Source organism: Capra hircus, unplaced genomic scaffold, assembly GCF_001704415.2.
Source record: "Capra hircus breed San Clemente unplaced genomic scaffold, ASM170441v1, whole genome shotgun sequence".
NCBI lineage: Eukaryota > Metazoa > Chordata > Mammalia > Artiodactyla > Bovidae > Capra > Capra hircus.
This window is the reverse complement of record NW_017190133.1, coordinates 42,627-66,384: the sequence shown is the minus strand read 5'-3', so window position 1 is coordinate 66,384 and position 23,758 is coordinate 42,627. Positions and strand designations below refer to the sequence as shown.

Below are 23,758 nucleotides of genomic sequence, written 5' to 3'. Positions count from 1 at the left end.
CCACGCCCCGGGGGGCACCCCAGCCGGGAGACTCCTGCCCGTCCCCTGCGGAGCGGATGCCCGGCTGCGGAGCGCCGCCGGGCCAGGGACTCCAGGGCTACGGGCGCGGGTCCGGCGGGACCCGGCGGCCGGGATGCCACTGAGCTCCGGAGGGGGGTCACCGGGGTTCCCCGGCTCGCACCGGCCTTGGTCGCCGGGTCCCGCTGGGACGAGGGGCACGACCGGGCGGGGCGGGCGGCAGGAAGGTGATCTCACTCCCCCCGCCCCCACGTCCCCCGCCCCCACGTCCCCCGCCCCCCCCGCGCGCACGCCCGCCCCGCCCCGCCCCTGCCCCCGCCCCGCCGCGGCGGCCGCCGCAGCATCAGCATCGCAGTCTCGCTCGGGCGGCGCGTCCGAGGCCGGCGCGTGCGGAGGCTGGGCGGGCAGCCCGAGCGGTGGCCTCAGCGCAGGTAAGGCGGCCAGGCCAGTCCTTGCGCACGGGCCGCGCGGGCAGCGCCCCGAGCCTCCTGTCCCGGCCCTGCCCTGGGGGGTTGGAAGGGTGGGCGGGTGGGCGAGAGCGGGGAGCCCCACCCGGACCAGCCCGAGACCACCAGCGGAGCGGCCAGAGCCCCACCCAGGCCAGGCGGTCGGCTCCGGGCCCCCGCGGAGCTCAGCGGGGCAGGGAAGGAGCATCCCTGACAGGTGAAGACTACCTGGGCGGCGCCCCCAGTGCCGTCTCTCCGGGGGGAGTCGGGCAGGGTCGGTGCCAGCCGATGGGGGTCCGAAGTTGGCACGTCTCGCCGGGTGTGCATGCGCGGGTGAGAAGGCGAGAGGGGTGGGACCCAGGGACCCCCACATAGGCGTCCCCATCAGCCGCTGTGGGGTGTGGCCCTGGGCGTGGCTGCCCCCTTCCCCCCGTTCAGGATCCTGTTTGGTGGAACATTCAGCTGCCCCGTGTGCTTGGGGGGCAGGTTGGACTCGGCCGCCCCTGCAGTGGTGGGGGGGGGGAGGGGAAGGAACTGGGCTGGGCGCTGCCCAGCTCTCCGCCCCAAGGTAGGAGAGGGGGGCTTTGTTCTCCTGCTTTCTAAACCTCAACCTGACCTCCCCAGGGTTCCCCTCACACCTTGTGCCAGGACCAGAGTCTCCTGCCCTGGAGCCCGCAGGTTCTTCGGGCTCTCGGGACCCAAACAGGAAACTCCGAGTGAGGTGGGCCTGGGTACCCACTAGGGTGCCGCTGGGCACATGGATGTAGACTGTAGCCCATCAGGTAGGAGGGTTGCAGGAAGCGGGGATCGTGACTCGGCCCTGCCCACTGCAGGGCTTACACCCATGGCTGTCTTCCTTCTGGCTGTCTGGTTATGGGAGGAGACGGCAATTCCTCTTGCCCCTTCCTAGGGTCAATTTTGGGAGACTCTTGGTTGGCAGGCCCAGGGCCATCCGGTCCCCCCAAGAAGTGGGGGGACTGACACCCCCTTCCAAGGAGTTACCCTACTCCAGTTAACTCCACCCAGAGAGCAGGGGCTTCTGGGCAACTCGGTGCCATCTCTGCTGACTCACATGGCCCTGAGGGTGAATAAGCCAGTCACCCTTCCCTCCCATGAAGTGCCCCCGAGTCCCACCTTTCTGGTCCCCTGTGGGGTGGCTGGGGTGAGGTGGGGGCCTCTTGCCTCTGACCAACGCCTTGCTGCAGGTGATGGGGCTCAGCCCGGCCTGGCCAATCACAGGACCTCCATGCAACACCCACAGGTGCACCCATGGGCTCCTTAGCTCTCATGGGGGGCTCTTGGCAAATCTATGGCCAGATGGCAAGTCCTTATCAGTGCTGAGGCTGCGACACCCCTCCGCCTGATGTTTGTCTTTGCTACATCCTTTTCATGTGTGTTTCTCTTTCTCTTCACGTGTGTGTGTGTGATCCCCAAAGTAATACATCTTATTGTTGTAGGCTTGAAATATACAAAAAAATAGAACAAAAGAAATTAGGGATCTTTGGGGATCTGATCACAGAGAGACCCCCGCTCAGCACACCCCAGCCTCAGTCTCCCTGCTTGGCTACAAACCACTCCCAAAAGGCTCCTCCCCCAGCACCCAGCCCCCTGCCACCAGGCAGTTGGGAGCTCCTCCCAGCTCAGGAGCTCTGGGGCCCACGGGTTACGCACATTCATTCATGGGGCAGCATGCCCTGCCGGGTGCCTGCCTGAGCCAGGCTCAGGGCCGCCCATGGAAAAGCCAGGGACATACTGGACCCGCACCTTCTTTGTCTCCAGATGGGTTTTCTGTTTTCCTTTGTGACTCCCCGCAGGGTAAGAGGAGGCAAGAACTGAGGCAGGGCCTTGTCCCAGGGCCTACTCCAGTGGGCAGACGTGCCCAGGCTGTGTGCCCCCGTCAGCCTCTTCCTGTGCTGGGGTGGGGAGCTTCCATGGCATGCACTTGGGCGAGGCCAGCTGGGGAGGCGCCCCTGTGCCACACCCGCCATTCCATGGCCCAGCAATGCAGGCCCCTCTGCCCTTTCCCTTCTGAATCTCAGCGTTCTTGGCTGTCACGTGGGGTGTGGACCCCTTCATCTACAAGGTCCCTTTCAAGGCAGATGGTCCCTGGTGCCCCTCTCAATGGACAGAATGTCTCCTGGGGCACTCTCTGTCCAGGGGGCAAGCAGCCTTGCCGTACCTGGCCTGGCGAGCTGGGGCAAAGGTGCGATGGAAGCCTTTCTCCAACCCCTTCTTGGGGGTGAAACAGGAGTGGGTGGGAGCAGCTTCCCAGGGGGTGCCCTGGGTTGAGCAGGGGCCTGTTCTGGGAGAGAATAGAATAATGGGGCCCTCTTCCCTCTTCCACCAGGCCCCCCCACATGGCATCAGTGGCCATCCAGAGCGCTACCCACCCAGGGCTCTGCCCCACCCTGGGATGTGGACCTTGAGGGAGAGAGAGGATCTGAATCCTCGCTCTAGGGTCCCAGGTGGGCTGCTGGCTCGGCCCTGTCTCTCCTCCCCTAATTAAGAAGGCTGGGTTGAGGTCCCTGGGTGGGGCCTTACCTCCCCCCAGTCTTTCTCCCTCCTGCTAGCTCTTACCTGGCCATTCCTGGATGTCCCCCCCTACCCTGCTCTCAGATTCTTTATACCCTCGCCCCCCACCTGTCAGCTTCCTCCTCCCTCTGCTCACTTCCTGCCCCCTCACTGTGGCGGTGGGCATGCCACTGTCCCCCTCCCTTCAGTCCCCAGGTGCCCTTGTCCCTTGTTTCCCCATTTCCCCTTTTGTCTGTCTCCCCTCTCAGCGCTACCACCTCCCAGCCCAGTCCACTGAGTTGGGCCCCGGCCTCCCATGGAGCTTTGTCTGACCTGCAGGGTGGCTGGGGTGGGGGTGGGGGAGTGCCTGGTGGCCACCAACTGAAGACTGGGGGCAATCAGCAAAGGCCGGCCCACCTTCTCCCCAGACATCAACAGGATCTTTGTGACTTCCTAGATACTGTAGTCTGCAAGCGGGAGGGGCCAGAGGGTGGTGAGTTCCTCTGCAGGGGGAGGGTCTGGATGGACTGCTGGTCTTTCCAGAAGCTTTTCTTTGTCCAGTGCCCCCACCCGATGCCTGGGCCTACACCCCCACCCCCCACCCCCCCACACCGTGTTCTCCCCAGGTCACAGAGCTGGGGGAGGGGGTCACAGACCCAGCCTCTCCTCTGCCATGGGGCAGCCCCTGGCAGCCTCTGGCCCTCAACCTAGTGGGGCCAACTGGGATGACCTCAGGTTGAGAGGAGCAGAAGGGCTGTGATGTCCTAGGCCTGGCCCTTCCTGCCCTTCTGGTGTGTCCCAGGAGTCAGGCTTTGCTCAGAAGTGTTCAAAGCCAGGCGGGCAGCTGGTCTGGAGGTTTGCACCGGGCAGCTTTGTGTGTGTGTGTGTGTGTGTGTGTGTGCGCGGCTTCCCCATATTCCTGTTTGCATGCGTGGGCATTAGCCATCTCATTGCACATGTGCAATTGTGTGTGTGTGCGTGTGCTTGAGAGAGCGTGTGCACACAGATTGTCCTGTACCCGCGTGGATCCTGTGCTAGGAAGAGGCGGGGCTGGTGCTGGTGGAGGCCGTGTGTGTTTCCCTGTGGGCTGAGGAGGCTTCCTGCTGGGGGGCGGGGTGCCCTCTGGCCCCTCCCCTGGCCGCCTGCATTCATGCCTTAGGAATGCTGAAGCCCAGGGGACAACAGAGCCTCCATTGTCCATCTCCAGGCTTCCGGTGCCCCCTCTGCCCTTTAACCCTTTGGAACAGGGAGCCCCGAGGCAACCAGAGGGGCCCCCGGCTGTGTCTGAGCTGTTTCCAGGAGGCCCCTTCTCTCTTGGGCCAGGTGTCCCGGGGCCAGCGTGGCTGTGCAGCTTGGGGTGGGCCTTGGGCCGGGCCCCTCCTGCCTCTCCCATTGGCTGGGCACCTTTCCTCTCCCACAGGGCCTGCCGCCTTCTCTCCTTTGGGGTCCTGGAGCGGATATATGTCGCCCCCTCTTGCCCGGTCCCCGAAGCCCCCAGCCCCCTCTGGTGCCAGGTTCATTTCTCAGGATGGGGGCTTGCAATCTTATTCTGAGCCCACTTTCCAGACCCAGAGGGAGGACTTAGAGGGGATGAGGGGGCCCCATTTTTAGGCCATGAGCATCAGTTTTCCCAACTGGTCACACACCCTGGGAACCTCCCTGCTGCCCAGGAAGGGAGTCCATGCTGCCCCTAAGCTGTATCTGGAGAGAGGGTCCCTCTAGGTAGCCAGGTCTTTGTGAGGGGGGCCCTGGAGCCTTTGGTTTACAGAAAGGGGTCAGAGCATCCCAAGGTTCTGCATGGCCAGGGAGAGAGGAGCCAGAAACCAAAAGCCGTCTGCCTTCTCTTGTGCAGTCCTGGGGGGGGGGGCGGGGGAGGGGGTTGAGGTGTAGGGTGGTTTCTGCTTTGTGTTGAGATGGGATGTGGCTCGCCTTCTACTTCCGCGTGGCCCGCTCCCAAGAGTTCCCTCCCGGTTGCCCACGTTTGCCTGCCATCTGCCTAGCAAATAGGCCCTTCCCCAGGGGGCAGGCCGGCTTGGAGCGCATCCCTGTCCAGGCCCCTGACCCTCTGCAAATGCAGGCAGGTGCATGCACAAGGATGCCTGAGATGCTCAGAGGCAAGCTGACCCCCCCCCCGGAGTCGTCTTTGGGGGCCTCCACGCCATCTAGAACCCCATACATGGTGAGCATGGTGCTCCAGTTCTCTGAGCCTCAGTTTCCTCAATGTATACAATGGAGATAATGATAGTACTGCTCTCCCAGGGTCATTTTCAGGATTCAATGAGTGATGCATGTAAGGGTATTTAGACGCATCCCTGGCTTGCGGGACGTGCTGGCCATGAATTCAGTTAATAAAATAGGAAAGGGGGAAATGTCTGACTGCCGTTGGGGAGATTCCCCCCCTTCCTTTCTCAGTGGAGACCATCCGCTCTCCCCTCTCTCCCACAAAGAGTTAACCTTTGCCCACCCCTTCCTTACCGTGTAAGGAGAATGGTCCATTACAGGTGAGCTGGTGTTGCCTTGGAGACCGCAGCCTTGAAGGGGCTGAGGGTGTGCTCTCCCTGAGAGTGGGGCGAGGCTGGGAGCACCAAGGACTCAGCAGCTTCCACTAAGACTTCCGGCCACCCCCACACCCCCAACCCCGCCTCAGTACCTGTGGGGGCTCCCACTCAGGAGCCTCTTTTCTATAGTATCTAAATTACCCATTAGGCTGCGGCAAGCTTTCCTCCCTTCTTCCCCCATCTTTGCCAGTGGAGCGAGCTGGCTCCATCTCCATGGAAACCCGCCAGCAATAGCCTGGTGGGGAGGGCGAGGAGGAGCCTTAAAGAAACACAGTGCCTGGGGTGGAGGTGACACCCACCCCACCCCATTTGTATACCCACCGACAGCCTGGAAGATTCCCCACCAGCCCTGCTGAGCAGACAGCCCAGGTGGAGGTGCCCCCAAGCACCCCTTCAGGCCTACCAGATCATGGCCCTGGCACTGCCACTCTGAACTATCTTATATACCCAGGCTGAGCCCCCAGCCCTGCCCCCTGCTCGGAACAGACCGGCGGGGGCACCTTCCTGTGTAGGAGCATTTCTGTCCGATGGGAATGGCCCGGGAGGAGGCCAGCCAGGAGGTTCCCAGGGTATATGCAAGGAGAAAAGCAGCCCTCCCAGATCTCAGCCTGGCTTCACAACCTCCTAAGTGTGCCCCCCTCAACTGCCCCACCCTATCCCCATTTAGAGGATGGAGGCCAGAGGAGAGGACTGGCCCGAGGATTCAGGGTGTGGCTGGGGTGGGGCTCCTCCAGGGTCTCACTGAGGTACTCCCTGCTGGCTCTTGGAGCCTGCCACACCCTTTCTCCCTCCCCACCTGCCCTCACCTCTTGAGTTTGCTGGAGGCCTCAGGGAGGAGGGGTACTCAGCCCGCCCTGGTCTCTCCTCCCCCAGCGTGCGGGCATTCACTGTGGAGCTGGCCCATGGACACACAGGCACCCCCTCTGCCCTGGGGCGGCTCGCTGTGTGCAGCAGAAATCTTGGAGTGAGGTCCTCTGAGTGTTTGTCCCTCCTCCCTTGTGGGACTCCCCACCTGCTTCCTAAGGGTCTGCCAGCAGCATCTTGTTTCGTCTGTAGCCGCCCCCCATCCTATGGCCACAAGTGGCCAGGGCCCTGCTGCTCTGTATCTGTTGTTGCAGGCTTTGTCTCTGCCTTCTGCTGGTCTCTCCACCGTCGTCTGACCTCCGAGCCCAAGAAGCCCCATTCCTGTGATTCGGGTCCATCTCCTCTCCCTCCCTGGCCCTTTCCTGGCACACCCCTGTCTACAAGGATGTGGAAGAGGTGTCCCTGGGCTTGCACACACTCACACACACACTCGAGCACAGACGCACATACACACCCCTCACTCATCTTGCTCTTTCGGCCATTTCTCATCAGTTGCTTTTTGCTTTTTGTCTCGTCCTTTGTGCTCCTCGCCCTTCTCCTCTCCCTTTCTCCGCTGCCCAGGTCTCTGTTTCTGGGTTTCTCCACATGGGTTACTGTGGTGGTCCAGCATCTGTCTTTGTCCCCCATTCCCTGCCCTCCCCACCCTCCCAGCCCTCCTGCTCTGTCTCTCCTGTTCCCTCCTGCCTCTTTCTCACCCTGTCTGTCACCCTTCAGTCTTCCCCAGCCTGCCCCCCCAGCGGCCTCCCCCCCGCCGCCGCCCCCCCCCCCCCGCCTTTGCAGACGTGGCCTTGGCTCCATCTGTACACCAGCTTGTGGAACACTCCCCCGCCTCCTTTGCCCCTGGAGGTGCTGATGGGGGGTGAGGGGCCTGCTGTGCTGACAACCTGAGCTGCTTGCTCTTAATTGCCTGAGGAATGGGAAGAGATCAGAGACCTAGCCGCAGCTGTCAGGAGCCTCCCCACCTTCTGGCTCCTGCCCGGGCTCTGAGGGCCTGGGAAGGCGGTGAGCTGGGTGGCAAAGACCAGGAGACTAAAAGAGTTTGAATGTGAGACTGCGGGGTGTCAGGATGGGGCAGTAAGTGGAGCCCACAGGGATTGGGGCTATCCTGTATCCCCTGCATATACACCAGGGTACACATGCCAAACCTCATTCTGGGGACAAGCAGCCATCCTCTTTCCAGCAAAAGGGAGTGCTCCAGCCTCACAGGCCAGAAGGACAGCCTTGGAGATTCTTGCTTGTCTCCCTCCCCTCCCCCTCTGAAGACCAGAGCACTCAGAGCTCCCAAGGCAGCTATTTGATCGCCTGCCCTCTGATCTGAGTCTCCTACTGCTTCCTACAGGCCTTGAAGCTGAGGCCAGGGTCGCGTAAGGCCCACTCAGCTTGCATTGACTTGATGGACCTCTTCCTTTCCGGGACCCAGCTTGGCTCTTGTCCTCGGGAAGTGACAAGGCCATTGCCACTTCCTTACTCTCCTGGTCACTCTCTCGGCCATCAGCCTGTCCATGTTGACCCACCCGGGTGCTTCCTTCCCCACCTCCCCCTCCAGCTTTGGGTCTGGGAGTCTGAGAGCTCTAGGCTGGCAGCTATTCGCTACTGTCCATTTTGCCTGCTGGGTCCCAGGGCAGTCTGCTGAATTCACCACACTTCTCGGGTCACCTTCCACAAAACCAAGCTGTGGCTTCTGGCTGCCTCCTGATTGACTGAGTCTGGATGTCTTGGCATAGCATTCCAGGCCTCCACACCCACCGCTCTGGCCTTCTGGATGAGGCTGGTCCCCATTTTGATCAGGTCCTGGCTGGGAGAGAGCTTGCCTGGGATGGACTTGGTGAGCTCAGGCATGACATCCAAGCTCCATCCCCCAAGCTCTCAGTCACTTTTACTATTGTCTCTTTCTCACACCTCTTCCTGTTCAGAGGTCACAACTCTGTCTTCTTGGGAGTGTCTCTTCTTCTCGTCATTGGCAGAGAAGCACCCTCCACTGGGCCCTTGGTCACTGGGGCTTCTTGCATGCAGAAGTGGCCTGTGCATATAGCTGGCAGACTTGGGCTTGGGGTGGACACATCTATCAGTTGAGCCCTGAAGACTCAGAAAAAAAATCCAGAAGGTGGGCCTGCCAGATACTCTAGATGTAAGAGATGCTGTCCCAGAGCTTTCCCTGAGCCCTGCTCTGAGCCTGGCTTGAAGCATCTGGAAGAGGGGAGGCCACAGTTGCCCCTGTTAACCGCTTAGGAGCCTGAGGGACAGCTGAGAGGTACTTTCCTCCTTGACTCCCTCCTGCCACTTCTTGAGGGCAGGCTTCCTTTCCCCTTCTTTCTTCTTTTTCCCTCAACCTGTTCAATGAAATGCAGCCTTCTTGGTTCCCTTCCCTTCTTGCCCTGTTCCCACTTCCCTAGTCTCCCTGTCCCCTACAAGGTTTTTAGGCCTGAACAGCACCCAGGGATCAGTTGGTTCCAAAACCCCCAGCAATGAGACTGTGACAAGGGTTCTTCTCTACGTATGTGTGCATGCATGCTGTGTGTGCACACAGAGATAGCAGACAGGAGTCATCCCCCAGAGACACAGATGCACAGGAGCACACGCCCATACTTCTGTGTGCCTGCAGTCATACACACACCCACTCATGAGTGCCTCCTGGTTCCAGAGAAGAGAGACATGTCCTCCTGTGTGTATGCACACAGTCGCACAGCTACTGCACACCCACATCCACACTCATGCCCACAGGCACCTTCTTAAGGGCCCTTGAGTCACACATCAGGAGGATGGGCACAGAGCAGCCTGTGGCATGCCCAAGGGAGCGGATGGGGCAACAAGTTGGTGGTGCCAGAGAGGCAGCTGGTGGAGGAGGCACGCCAGTAGGAAGGGAATGAAAGGCGAACTGGAGGCCCAGCCTCTGCTGATCTCGTCCAGGTTTTCTTCTCCAAAATGGGGGGGTAGGGGGAGGGAAGAGTGGAGGGGGCGGGGCCGGGGGCGGGGCCAGGAGCCCTGGCTCGCCCAGATGTTAGTCACTAACAGCGTCTGTTCTCTCTCCTCCTTTACCTTGCCCTTCCCCTCCTTCCCTCTCGCAGTGCCCTCACCTGCCCTCACCCCCGGCTCCCTCCCTCAGCCACCCACCAGCCACCCTTCCCTCCGGCCGGAGCTTGAGCCAAGCCCGGCCGGCTTTGCCGCGCCGGTTCGGCGCCGCCGGGAAGATGGCCGTGGCGCTGCGGTACTTGTGGCCTCTCCTCCTCTGCAGCCCTTGCGTGCTCATCCAGATCCCCGAGGAATGTGAGTAATCGGAGGGCGCCGCGGCGCCTCCCTTCCCCGCCGCGCTGGGCTTTTCTTTATTTTCTGCCTCCTCACCGTCTCTGGGTTCCAGACCCCCTGCCCTTCACTTCCTGGGGGCCTGGAGTGCGCAAGAGGTACCCGGACTTTGGATCCCCCTGGAAAGGACAGGGTGGAAGACTTGGGCTGTCTCAGTACCACAGACAGGGACCAGAGACGCGGGAGGGTGGGTGCTGTTTCAGCACCACGGACAGCAGACCTGGCTCCTGACCCGCCCCCTCGGGCGTCAGTGCCGGCCCCACCCCGCCAAGGATGGGGCAAGCATGAGAATGTCCTCAGCTAGCTAGACTAAGCCTCGCTCTGGCTTCTGACGGGTAATCCTATCTGGGGCCCTTGGTAGCCCTTTCCGTGAACTGAGACAGGAAAAGACCCCTTGTGAAGATCCAACAGCCTCTGGATCCTTAAAATGTGATGTGTAGTTACTTAGTGGGGGGTTGGGGGTGGGGCTGTTGGAGTAATCCCTTCGAGGGGGGTTTCTGGGGAGGGTGGCTACAGGGCTGTGACTGAACGCGAGTGTTTGTGTATGATTTTGAGCTGGACAGACTGTGTAATTTGTCTGGATATATTTTTAGATGTGTGTGACTAAGTGGGGATATTCCTGAGTGTGTGATTTTGATGTCCTGTGTAGGTAAGTTTGTGAGTCACTTTAACCACTACTTACTGGTCACATTTGTGAAGCTCTGTAGGTATTTGATTGTTGACATTGGATTGTACTAGTGAGTCATACGGGCCTGTGAGTACCTGTCCGTGTGTGGACCGTATGTTACTATGATGGTATTTTCTCCTGAGTGTGAGCAGGAGATATAAACACACTACTATAAGCGGCTTTGGGGCTTGTGTGAGGGACAGTTGACATGGTAGCATTTGTGTATCTTAAATCTGCTCCTTGTTCGCTCCAGTCCCTTCCCCCCTCACCTTTCCACCTTTGTCTCTGAGCCTGCACCTGTTGGAGGCCAGCATCACTGAGAGATGAGCTGTGCGCTGAGGCTGGGGGAGACTGTCCAAGCTAGGAATGGGTCAGGGGCTGAGGAAGGTGACCATGACTGGCCTCTGACACTGAGGGGTCCTGAGGGTTTGCAGGAGGTGGGGAGGGTCTGATGGGAAGAAAGGTTGGGGCTGTCTCCTTAGATATGCACATGGAGCTCTGTGCAGTCACACCCAAAACCCTACCCTAGCTGCAGAGGCACACGGACCAGCCACCTATATCCAGCCAGGGACAGAGACCCCCCAAGAGGACACACGGGGGCACACAGGCACACACAAGTGAGAGGTTGAGATACAAAGGAACACAGCCATCCGCACAAACACAGGAGCGGGTAGGCCACACAGAGTCGTGCAGTAAACGTAGGCAGACACTCACAGCCTTCTGAGATACTCTGGCCAGACACATCCGTATAGAGGCACACAGGCGGATACTCACAATGTCACTGCAGCACTGCCTGGGGCGTGCCCACATGTGCCCAGACTCATACTTTGGCACATTCCCACACATGTGCTCATCCGCTTCCCCCTTCATCTCCCCCCAGTGGTTTTCAGGCCTTACCCTGCTACACCTGTGTGCAGAGGGGTGTCAGAGACCCACGGCAGGTCTAAGGGGGCCCTGGGCACTGGCTGGCACTTGTTATTGACCCTGATGCAACATGGCGAGCAGCCTGGTGCCTCCAGATTGGGAGCTCTGCTCCAGCTCTCTCCCTCCCCGGCCGCTCCAGGCCCCTTTGTCTCCTTCCCCGCTTGCCCCATCCTGTGGTCCCTCTCACTGTCTCTGCCTCTTGGGCTTCCTTCACTGGCCCCTCCCCAGCGCAGAACCCTCTCTGCAGTGTCCCCAGGGAGCCCCGTCCTCTCTCCTGGGGCCCCCTACCCTGAGGTCTTCCACAGAAACAAAAGCTTTCAGAGGCAGCCTATTGCTGTCAGCCACCCCAGCCAGTGCTCTGCTGAAGCCTGCTGAGGGGCAGAAGCCCCGGCCTCAGCTCCAGGGAACTCGGCAGCAGGCTGGGAGGAAGGAAGGGGAAAATTGAGGCCTGGCATCAGGCCGGCAGGCCCTGGAAACTCAGATTCAGCAGGGCCTTGGGGAGGATTTGGAAGGGAGGGGGCTGCTGGGCCCAGGTAATTGAAAACACTGAGCTGTGCTAATTGGATTAGGAGGGATATGAGCTCGAGCAGGGGAGTGTTCTCTGGCTGCTGTAGGCGGGCTGTCTGCCTCTCTGGCTTCCGAGGTGTCCTGGGTGGAGGGCGGGGAGTCAGTTCTGCAGGCCCTGCCAGGAGGAGGCAAGGATCTGGCCACAGCGCAGTCTTTGTTAAAGTCACGGATTTCTTTCTCCCTGCCCACTAGAGCTGAGGCCTACTGGCCCTGGCCATTGCCCCACCCCAGGACTGGCGATCAGGCTGTGTCCTGGAGATCTTGACGTGCCATAGCTGTAGCGTGGCGTGTGTCCCCTTCTTACACCCTCTCCCAGCCTCCCACTCCCCCAGGGTTGTCTGTACTACTTTCGGCCCAAGCCATGGGGCGACTTGTCAGCCTTTCTCTCATTCTGTCCCTTGCTGCATGGATCTCTCAGATGAAGGACACCATGGTAAGTTGAGGGGAGGGTGGAAGTGTTTCCCAGGAGGCCCTGTATGCCTTGTGCATCATGCAGGCTGCAGCCTTTGCTGGTTCCTGGGTCCTGCGGCACCTGGTGGGGGGGGCGGCTTTGTTCTGTCTTCAGCAGGTGGGTTTTCTCCCTGGCTTTCCACCTGTCTCTGGTGGTCCACCCTTCCCTCTGGTCCTTCTCTCTCCCCGTGAGGGGTTTGCCCTGGTTGGTGCCCCTCTCTTTTCTTTCTTGCACATGCTTTGTCTTTCTGTTTGGCTTCTCTCTCTTCTGATTTCTTTCTCTGTGACTTTTGGTGCCATCTTCTCTCTGTTCTGGTCCCTTCCACCTTTGCCCAGCTGCTTTGGGCTCAACTTGCTCCTCCCCACCCCACAACCCCATGGCCATGCGGCCTGTCAGGCTCCAGACCTGGCTTCCGTCCCCACGGGACAAGGGTGAGGGCCAAAGTGCTCACCATGTCTGTCCCCCCTCCTGCCCCAGTGATGGAACCCCCCATCATCACGGAGCAATCTCCCCGGCGTGTGGTCGTCTTCCCCACAGATGACGTCAGCCTCAAGTGTGAGGCCAGCGGCAAACCCGAAGTGCAGTGAGTGACCGTCACCCTCTAAGCCCTGGAGCTGACCACTGACTTGACCCCCCAGCCCTCGTGGTCCCCAGGGCCTTCCCCCTCCTGGGCATCCCTCACCAGCCAGGGTCATCGCCCTGGCCCAGCCCCTGGCCTGGCTGCCTGGCTTCAGGCCTCCTCTGAGCCTTTTTCTGCCCCGCAGGTTTCGCTGGACTCGGGATGGCATCCTCTTCAAACCCAGAGAGGAACTGGGCATGATCGTGAACCAGGCGCCCCATTCTGGCTCCTTCAGCATCACAGGCAACAGCAGCAACTTCGCCCAGAGCTTCCAGGGCACCTATCGCTGCTTTGCCAGCAACAAGCTGGGCACCGCCATGTCTCACGAGATCCAGCTCATGGCCGAGGGTGCGAGGCTCTGCGGGGACCAGGGAGGGTCTGGGGCATGTGAGCGGGTCCCCAAAACCGATCTGCCAAGCGCGTGTGACGCTCCAACCTGAGAGCTGAGCTCTCTCAGCTGGTTGTTAAGAGTACCAAAGGACCGGGCACCCTACTGGCCTGCAGCCACCTCTTCCCTCCTCACCCTGTTCTTTTGCCGTTTTTTCTGGTCAGCTCCATCCCCCCTTCCCTCTCTTCTGTGCTTTTCCCTTCTTGGCCTTGGGGCTTGCTACCTGAGGGGTGCCCTGGGAGGGCTTGTTGACTGACTGAGGGCAGGACTGAGCCTGTCTGAGCCTGGGCTTCAGTTTCTACCCCATCCATCCCTCAGTTGCTGTCTACTCTCCACTGCCCTCCAGTCATCTCCTCCCATGTCCCCTCCATCACTGTGTCTCCTCTCCCCTCCGTTGTGCACCTCTCACCTGACCTCTCTGGCTTCCCTTCTTACCGCTGTCTGCCTCTGTCTTTATGTGTGTCGCCCTCTCCCTGGGGTTTTCCCCCCGCAGCATTGCATCCTCCTCCATGAGCTTTCTGCCTCCTGAGCTTGCACTCGTCTCCTCTCCTCTGCCCCTCCAGTTACCTTGGGAACCGTTGCCATGGTTTCTGTGTCAGGATGATGGAAGGGGCTATGACTCCAGCATCCTACCATGGCTCCCCTCCCCCCATCACTGCACCTCAGCCTTCTCCCACCCGCCCTCATCCCTTCCTCCTGGTGGGAGCTAAGAGTTGTAGTGAATTAACCCTTCATGGCCATCTGGCCTCCAGCCCATCCTCTCATCTTCATGCTGTACTGGTCTCAGCCTTGAGCCCAGAGAGGATCCAGAGTCTGTGCCTCCCTCATGTCCTGGCTCACCAACCTGTGCCCTCCGGTAGCCCTCCTCTTCTCTCCCTGCCCTGCCTTCACCAGAAAGAGACTGGAGAATCCACAGGGCCAGCCTCTCTGTCCCTTCCAGGTACCCCCAAGTGGCCGAAGGAGACAGTGAAACCTGTTGAGGTCGAGGAAGGGGAGTCGGTGATTCTCCCTTGCCACCCGCCCCCCAGTGCCGAGCCGCTCCGGATCTACTGGATGAACAGCAGTGGGTGCCCATGAGGGGCTGCCGCCAGGGGCAAGGGACGGGTCAGTGGGTGTATATTCCCGGGGGAGGGCTCCTGACCTCTGACCTCTGCCTCCTTCCTTCCTGCCCCTCCTGGCCCACAGAGATCTTGCACATCAAACAGGATGAGCGGGTGACTATGGGCCAGAATGGCAACCTCTACTTTGCCAACGTGCTCACCTCGGACAACCACTCAGACTACATCTGTCATGCCCACTTCCCTGGCACCCGAACCATCATTCAGAAGGAACCCATTGATCTCCGGGTCAAAGCCAGTGAGTCCCAAAGGCTCTGATACACTGCCCTACTCTTCTCCTACCCTCATGGCACATCCCATCAGTCTTCTTCAAAGACAGCGTGGCCCACACACCTTCCCCGGGTGGTGAGGGCAGAGATGGGGCCCTCTCTTTAAGAAGACGAGGATGGAGAAGGAAATGGCAACCCACTCCAGTATTCTTGCCTGGAAAAGTCCATGGACAGAGGAGCCTGGTGGGCTGCAGTCTATGGGGTTACATGACTGAGCATGTGTGCATGAGGGTGGAGGGAGATGGGTTGGTAGCAATAAACTGGTAGAACTAAAAAAAAAAAAAAAGAAGATGAAACTGAGGCTTGGAGGGCTCTCTGGGGTGTCCAGAGTCACCCAGCCTGGGAACTTAGTGGGTCCGTGGGGGTGGGGGGAAGAGTGCGCCATGTTGCCCGCCCTGTCTCCTCACAGCCAACAGCATGATGGACAGAAAACCACACCTGCTCTTCCCCACCAATTCCAGCAGCCACCTGGTGGCCCTGCAGGGGCAGCCCTTGGTGTTGGAGTGCATTGCAGAGGGCTTGTGAGTCTGGGTCCCCTGGGGGGGGGGGGGGGCAGGGGTGGAGCCTCTGCTGTGGGGCGGGGCATGGGTGGAGCCTCTGCCGTGGGGCGGGGCTGAGCGGCCCGGTCCTTTCTCCCCTCTGCTGTCTCCCTTGGCCTCTGTGCTCGGTGGCCCCGGGCAGCCCCACGCCCACCATCAAGTGGCTGCGCCCAAGCGGCCCTATGCCAGCCGACCGGGTCACCTACCAGAACCACAACAAGACGCTGCAGTTGCTGAACGTGGGCGAGGAGGATGACGGCGAGTACCGCTGCCTGGCTGAGAACTCGCTGGGCAGTGACCGCCACGCCTACTATGTCACCGTGGAGGGTATGGCGCCACTGCTGGCATTCAGACAGCCAGAATGCCATGCCCATGGTCACAGGGGGTGAGGGTGGGCAGAGTCAGGGCCGGCCCGAGAGCTGGCCGCCTGCTGTGAGCTTAGATCAGTTCTCCCCTTCCTGGCAGCCTGCACCATACTGGCTACACAAGCCCCAGAGCCGTCTGTACGGGCCAGGGGAGACTGCCCGCCTGGACTGTCAAGTGCAGGGCAGGCCCCAACCAGAGGTCACCTGGAGAATCAATGGGATCCCTGTGGAGGGTAAGCAGGGCTTTGAGCAGGGACCGGGAGCGAGGCTGAGGGGCCCTGGGGATGGTAACTCACTGCCCCATCCTGGGCCCATGGCCCACCTGCCATCTACTCAGAGCTGGGCAAGGACCAGAAGTACCGGATCCACCATGGAGCCCTGGTCCTGAGCAACCTGCAGCCCAGTGACACTATGGTGACCCAGTGTGAGGCCCGCAACCGCCACGGGCTCCTGCTGGCCAATGCCTACATCTATGTTGTGGGTGAGTGTCAGCCACCTTGCCTTATAGCCCCCTGGTCTGTCTCTGCAGCCCTGCCCCGGGCAAGGCCACCAGGCCGACTCAGCCACCAGCTGGTCTGTGTGCTGTGGCTGCCCTGTTCCTGTCTGGAGTCTTCCCCACGTCTCCCGCCCATCCTGCCAACAACGGGGCAGGGTCTTGCTGGTATTTCCAGACAAAAAAGCAGCCTCCGAGCGTGGTCCCCGAGCAGAGGCTCACCCTGGCCAAGATGCTTCTGTCCCCAAGCTTTGGGGAAGGTGGGCTTGGGGAGACCCAGAGAGCTTTCAGGAAAAGGCAGGCTGTCAGTGGGTTGGGGGGAGCCTCACATAATTGATAGGACATGGGAGACTGAGACAAGAGGCCAAGAGAGGCTCAGCCTGGCAGGGGCCACAGGGAAGCAAGGTGGGCAAGGCGCATGGGGGCCTGGTGGAGTCACTGTCAGCTTCCAGAGGCTGCCAGCTCTCCTGGGAGAAGCTGCCCTCATGATCCCTGTGTCTGCCCGCTGACTGCATGTGGGCGCTCGCCCGAACTCAGGGCCCTGAGTTCGGCCCTGTCTCCCATGACTGCTCCTCGCTCAGAGCTGCCAGCCAAGATCCTGACCCCAGACAATGAGACATACATGGCAGTCCAGGGCAGCACCGCCTACCTTCTGTGCAAGGCCTTCGGAGCCCCTGTGCCCAGCGTCCAGTGGTGCGTGCCCTGACCCTGGTGGCAGGGGGTGGGGGGGGGCACCTGGAAGCCATCTTCCAGCCCAGGCAACCAAGGAGGGCCAGGGGTCCCAGCCCACTGGGGTCTGAGCAAGGCCCGCCTTGCTTGTGCCAGGCTGGACAGGGAAGGAAAGACAGTGCTGCAGGACGAGCGCTTCTTCCCCTACACCAACGGGACCCTGGGCATCCGAGACCTCCAGGCCAATGACACTGGGCACTACTTCTGCCAGGCTGCCAACGACCAAAGCAACGTGACCATTGTGGCTAACCTGCAGGTCAAAGGTCCGATGCCCCTCCCTGCTGCTGCTGATTGTGGCCAGCAGCCCCTCCCTGAGGGAGGGTCAGGGTCTCTGGGGGACCCTGGAGTGACCTTCCCCTTCTTGTCCTCATCCCCAGATGCCACTCGGATCATGCAGGGGCCCCGCAGCACAATAGAGAAGAGAGGCTCCCGAGTGATGTTCACGTGCCAGGCCTCCTTTGACCCTTCCCTGCAGCACAGCACCACCTGGCGCAGGGATGCTCTCGACCTGCAGGAGCTGGGGGACAGTGACAAGTGCGGGCCCAGCCCCAACCTGGGCTTGGTGGAGGGAGTGGGGGGGGGGAAGCAGGATGCCCAGACCTCCTGGCCTCATACATGGGGGTGGGGACATGACCCGCTGTTGAGCAGAAGAACCTGGCAGGAGAGGGAGGAGGAAGGAGTGGCATGCGGGGGGCAGGCAGGGAGTTGTGGGTCCCCTGGGGGGGCTAGAAGGACAAGTGTGCCCCCACCCCCACCCCCACCAGGTACTTCATAGAAGATGAGCGCCTGGTCATCCACAGCCTGGACTACAGCGACCAGGGCAACTACAGCTGTGTGGCCAGCACCAAGCTGGACATGGTGGAGAGCCAGGCAGAGCTGCTGGTGGTGGGTGAGTCCCCAGAGGGTATCCACCTCGTGGCGCAGAGGCGAGGGAGATGGAAGAGCCCAGGCAGCTGTCGCAGGGGGAGCAGGCCAGCTGGGTCGTGAGTGAGCCCGAGATCCAGCTCCTGTGCCCCCCAGGGAGCCCTGGACCTGTGCCCCAGTTGGAGCTGTCTGATCGCCACCTGCTGAAGCAGAGCCAGGTGCGCCTGTCTTGGAGCCCGGCTGATGACCACAACGCCCCCATTGAAAGTAAGAAGATAGCAGCATGGCACTCCATTCGCCCTCCCTTCTGGTTCCTTGTCCCTTCCTCCAGGAGAGCCAGACTTTGCATGCCCCCCTCCCCCACTTGCTACCCACCGATGACTCCACTGCTCGTTCACTTCTTGGCAGAGTATGACATTGAATTTGAGGACAAGGAGATGGCACCCGAGAAGTGGTACAGCCTGGGCAAGGTGCCTGGGAACCAGACCTCCACCACCCTCAAACTGTCGCCTTATGTCCACTATACCTTTCGAGTCACTGCCATCAACAAATACGGCCCTGGGGAGCCCAGCCCGGACTCTGAGACTGTGGTCACGCCGGAGGCAGGTGAGCGCCAGGGAAAGTCAGGAAAAGGGATGGTGCCCAAGCTCCCTTGCTGCCAGGGGTTCCCCTGGGGCGGCGACTGCCTCCTGACATCCAGGGTCATAATAGGTCATTTCTTTCTTGGTCTTCGGCCTTTGTGGCCTTGGTGGGTGCCCACAGCGTTGATGTGTCCACATTACTTTGCAGCCCCGGAGAAGAATCCTGTGGACGTGAAGGGGGAAGGAAACGAGACCAACAACATGATCATCACTTGGAAGGTGAGGGCCCTGGGCTGAGCGCACCCCTGGACCTCAGATCAGGACTCGGGTTTGCGACTCCCCAAAAAAACTGGCTGTCCTAAGGACCAGGGACCTTGACTACCCAACTTCTTTTCCGTTCTCCCCCTCCAGCCGCTGCGGTGGATGGACTGGAATGCTCCCCAGGTTCAGTATCGAGTGCAGTGGCGCCCCCAGAAGATGCAGGGGGCCTGGCAGGAACAGATCGTCAGTGACCCCTTCCTGGTGGTGTCCAATACATCTACCTTTGTGCCGTATGAGATCAAAGTCCAGACTGTCAACAGCCAGGGCAAGGGCCCCGAGCCCCAGATCACCATCGGCTACTCTGGAGAGGACTGTGAGTATCGGGCTGGCCCCGCCCATACCCAGGGGGTGGGGTGGAGCCCACATGTGCCTCCCTGGCCCACTCTCTGCCCCCTACTCAGGGATCCAGCCCGGTGCCAGCTCCTGCCTCTTAATATAGTACATTCCCTAAGAGTAAGGCTATTTGCTTATGTAACCAAAGAGCTGTCTTGCAAATCCAGAAAGACACTGACCATCCATAAGTTGGCATCTATAACTTAACTGTCTGTTTGATGGCAGCCAATACCCGCAGTGTGGGGCCCAGGACTGTCTTTCCCACAGTCCGTGGTCCAAGTCAGGATCTCCCGCATGGCGTCCACTTATCCTGCTTCTTCCCTTGACTCAAATCTAGAACATAACCAGATGTTCAGTTTTATATGCAGTCAAGATCTTTTCTAGTTCTTCCGTCACGTAGTTACTATTTTCTCTCTCTTTGTGGAGAGACCCTGAGACCATGCGAATGCCCTTGCTCATTAAAGTGCCCACCTGTTACATCACATCCAAATCCATCTTGCTGCTCTGGGTGGGCAGAGTCCTGGGCTGGCCTCATCCATGTCACCGGCCCTTTGCAGACCCCCAGGCAATCCCTCTGCTGGAACCCGTCGAGGCCCTCAATTCAAGCACTGTGCTGGTCAGGTGGCAGTCTGTGGACCCAGCCCAGGTCAAAGGCCACCTCCGGGGATACAATGTAAGAGTCCATCACGTGGGGGCTGGGGAGATCCCTGGGGTGATGGGTGGGGCAACCAGGAGTGACAGGACTGGGGCTGGGTTTCTGCCAGCTGCTCCCTTGGGAGGGCTGTGGGGAACACGCGCCCCCCCACTCCACCCCACCCCAACTCAGGTCACTGCCAGACGCTTTCTGTCCTTCTGGGGTCTCCTGTCCACCTGCAGGTGACATACTGGTGGGAAGGCAGTCAGAGGAAGCACAGCAAGAGGCACGTCCACAAAGGCCATGTGGTGGTGCCCGCCAATACCACCAGCACCATCCTGGGAGGCCTGCAGCCCTACAGCTCCTACCGGGTGGAGGTTCAGGCCTTTAATGGGAGGGGACTGGGGCCCGCCAGTGGGATGACCTTCAACACCCCTGAGGGAGGTGAGCTCTGTGCCCTGCACCCCTGCCTCCACACCCCCCGGCCCTTCCCACCTGGGGTGACTGGGGTGAGGACTTGCCACTGGTCTCTGTGCCCCGCAGTGCCTGGACACCCTGAGGCGTTGCACCTGGAGTGCCAGTCGGATACCAGCCTGCTGCTGCACTGGCAGCCTCCACTCAGCCATAACGGCGTGCTCACGGGCTACGTGCTCTCCTACCAACCTCGTATGTGTGTCGTGGACCCGGCCGGGGGGTGGAGGGGAGAGCCTGGGAGTGGGCCGCACCGGGGACCGAAGCCCACCGCTCACCTGTCCTCACAGTGAATGACGGGAGCAAGGAGCAGTTGTCCTTTGACCTCCCGGACCCTGAGCTGCGGACACACAACCTGACCAACCTCAGCCCCCGCCTGCGGTACCGATTCCAGCTGCAGGCCACCACGAGGGAGGGCCCGGGGGAGGCGATCATACGGGAAGGAGGCACCATGGCCTTGTCCGGTGAGCTGGCATGGGCTCTGAGCAGGCGGCGAGGGCAGGCTAGAGGAGGGCCTCCAGGTCCCATGACCCTTCTTCTCTCCATCACCAGGGACGCCGGACTTTGGCAACATCTCCGCCATGGCAGGCGAGAATTACAGCGTGGTCTCCTGGGTCCCCAAAGAGGGCCAGTGCAACTTCGGGTTCCAGATCTGGTTCAAAGCCCTGGGGGGTGAGCCTCAAAAGGGGGTTTAGGGCCCAGAGGGGCTGGGGCTGGCATGGACCCAGGGTGCTGCCAGGCCCTCCCTGCTCAGTCGGATTGCCCTCGCCCCCTACAGACGAGAAGCTGGTGACTCGTCTCCCGCCGCAGTATGTCAGCTACAATCAGAGCTCCTACACACAGTGGGACCTGCAGCCTGACACCGACTATGAGATCCAGCTGCTCAAGGAGCAGGTGCTCCTGCACCAGATGGCAGTGAAGACCAACGGCACCGGTGCGGGGGCCGCGGGCAGGCCTAGTCAGCTTCCCTCCATCCCTGGGCTGCCCATGGCCCTGCCAGAACCTCTGTGCCCCTAGGCCTGTAATGGAGAAAAGTCCAGGTCCCTGAAAAGAGCCCTTTTTTTTCACATCCTCCACTGGTCCTGTTGCCAGGGAAGCCATTTCTACCGAAGGTCTTCCTCCCTGTTCCCCCAGAGGGACCCTGACTTTCCCCTCCCCCATCAGCTCGCCCCTCTCCCGGGCTGTCTGAAGTCCTCAGACGTCCTCAGCTGCTCCTGTGCAGTCCCTGGCGTGGGGGGGGGGGGTCCCTGACAGGGGGGTCCCTGGTGTGAGGGATCTCTGGAATGGGGGTCCGTGACGTGGGGTGTCCCTGGCATGGGGGGTTGGCAGGGTTGGGGGTTGGCAGCGGATGGAGCCAGAGTCTCGGAGGGAGGTCCTTGCCCAAGGCTGGAGACTGACAGGGCGAGCTCGGGTCCTGTGACTGCAGTGCCCCTGGGGCCCCCCCGCATTCAACCCTGGACTTGGCCTCAGTCTCCTGCCCCCTCTCCCCTCCCCAGGCCGAGTGAGGCTGCCTCCCGCTGGCTTTGCCACCGAGGGCTGGTTCATTGGCTTCATCAGTGCCATCGTTGTCCTGCTTCTCGTCTTACTCATCCTGTGCTTCATTAAGCGCAGCAAGGGTGGCAAGTACTCGGGTACATCCTGGCCACGGCCCCACCCCCTTGGTCCCTGAGCCCGGGCAGGACAACATGGGCACACTGCGGGTGGCGGGCAGGTAGCCCAAGGGGAGCTGTTGGCGTTGAGCGTGTGAAGGACCGGGCCCATGTGCCTGGGGCCAGGCTGGGTGATGGGGCAGGGTGAGCAGCTGGGCCCGCTCTGTGTCTGCAGTGAAGGACAAGGAGGACACCCAGGTGGACTCAGAGGCCCGGCCCATGAAGGACGAAACCTTCGGCGAGTACAGGTGAGCTGGGGGTGGAGCCCATGTCCCCGGGCCGCCCAGCTGTGCACTTTGCGTGCGTGACTTCATCTCTCTGTCTCTCCTTTGTGCTGCGGGGGTGATGGCAGGTCCCTGGAGAGGTAAGGCTGGGCTGTCATGAGTTGGGGGCAGGGACCGTCCTGTGGGTGCTTTGTGCCAGGCCTGTGCACTCCCCATGCCTCCTGATCCTGTAGTTCCCTGGTTCAGGGACCAGCCAAAAATGCTGATACTCAGCTCCCAAGCTTCCCTGTCCCTGTCTCCGGGGAGGGGCTGGACTGGCACCCCTCCTCAGCCCGTCCAGAGATGGGAGCCCCCACACCCCCACAGTGCAGGCATGTAAGCTGCATGTGTCCAGAGTGAGGGCCTTGTCCCCAGTGTGCTCAGAACACACAGAAGTGGGGCAAACCTGGGCCTCCCATCTCAGGCCAGCGGCTGCCTGCTCCTGCTGGCTACCGTTGGGCCACCTCCCATGGTCCCCGCCCTCCCCTTGCAGTGACAATGAGGAGAAGGCCTTTGGTAGCAGCCAGCCATCACTCAATGGAGACATCAAACCCCTGGGCAGCGATGACAGCCTGGCAGACTACGGAGGCAGCGTGGACGTCCAGTTCAATGAGGATGGCTCCTTCATCGGCCAGTACAGTGGCAAGAAGGAGAAGGAGGCGGCAGGGGGCAATGACAGCTCCGGGGCCACATCCCCCGTCAACCCCATCGGGACCCTGGAGTAGCAGGGTCCAGCCAGGCCAGGCAGAGCACCGCCCAGGGCCAGACCATGGGGCTATCAGAGATCACCATGATGGCCCAGCCTGAGGCCTGTGCTGGGTCCCTGACCCTGAGACTGAGGCCCATCCTTCTCTCCAGTGAGTTTGGGGGCCAAGAAGGGGATCTTGCTGCCTCAACGCCCCCTTCTGACTCCCCAGTCCCCACTTGATTGCCAAAACCCAGCTGCTCCGCTTCTTGGGCACACACTGCTTTTTCACTCCAACCCGGGGGCCACTCACATGCCAGGAGCCTTCAGGTGCTGCCTCGCCGGCCTTTGGGCAGGGCAAAGCTGTAGTCGGGGCGAGGAGGCAGGCACGGCTGTGGAGGGGGTCTCCCAAGGACCAGGGTTGGCACCTTCAGCCCCTGCCACTCGTTGGCCAGTCGGACTGGGACAGGGGACCGAAGTCGGTGTCCCCACTGTCTCCCCCATCTTCTCGGCCATCTCTGCTCCAGCTGGGATGGGAACTGAACAAGCTGGCCATGGGTACGGAGGGGGCCATCTGAACAGACCAGAGTCCTCCCCCACTGCCTGTGTCAACTTGGCTCACCCAACCCTGCAGCTGGCTTTCAGGAGTTCCAGACACATGCTGCCTTCGGTGTCCACCATACAACATCCAAGTGGGCTCCACTGTCCCTGCCCAGGCCCACCTCCTTCCCCGGCCCCAGGACCCCTTAGCAACCCACCCCCTGAACCCCAGTCTGAACTTGTTCAGCCCCTTGCTCAGCGATCCCCCCAGCCCCCTGCCTTGGAAATGTAAATACACCGCGACTTTGCAAGTTTGTGCCCTCGCCCTTTCCCCATATGCCACTAGTGTGTAGGCAGATGTCTGAGTCTGTAGGTGGTTTCTAGGTTTTCTAGCAATTAGCTTTGATGATCCCATCCCAGGAAAAAAGAAAAATAGACAAAAAAAGGAAAGATCAGTTCTCCCAGCAGCCACCATCACCCTGAATGCCTTTGCTTGGTCTGTCGATGAGCCCTTTACAAAAAACAAAAGTATATATATATATGTACATAAATATCAGAATTATAAAAGGCAAATAAAAACCTGGAAACAAA

General features: G+C 60.8%; 1 protein-coding gene across 4 annotated transcripts; it reads left to right on the top strand.

The window, feature by feature from the left end:
* The first annotated feature begins 348 nt into the window (after window positions 1-348).
* On the top strand, window positions 349-23,758 carry L1CAM (L1 cell adhesion molecule). 4 transcript variants are annotated; one of them, XM_018045066.1, is made up of 29 exons: window positions 349-449; window positions 9,463-9,661; window positions 12,274-12,288; window positions 12,784-12,889; window positions 13,071-13,273; window positions 14,254-14,376; window positions 14,499-14,669; window positions 15,110-15,221; window positions 15,382-15,566; window positions 15,706-15,837; window positions 15,942-16,085; window positions 16,679-16,790; window positions 16,923-17,089; window positions 17,204-17,360; window positions 17,591-17,715; window positions 17,847-17,957; window positions 18,099-18,296; window positions 18,480-18,550; window positions 18,683-18,905; window positions 19,483-19,598; window positions 19,802-20,003; window positions 20,103-20,225; window positions 20,321-20,494; window positions 20,583-20,702; window positions 20,809-20,964; window positions 21,527-21,661; window positions 21,855-21,927; window positions 22,032-22,043; window positions 22,436-23,758. In XM_018045066.1, exons 2-29 carry the CDS (start codon window positions 9,586-9,588, stop codon window positions 22,665-22,667), a joined length of 3,774 nt encoding a protein of 1,257 aa, XP_017900555.1. In that variant the 5' UTR covers window positions 349-449; window positions 9,463-9,585; the 3' UTR covers window positions 22,668-23,758. The 4 variants fall into 4 exon arrangements, with proteins under 4 accessions (XP_017900555.1, XP_017900557.1, XP_017900556.1 ...); XM_018045068.1 differs by lacking the exon at window positions 12,274-12,288; XM_018045067.1 differs by lacking the exon at window positions 22,032-22,043.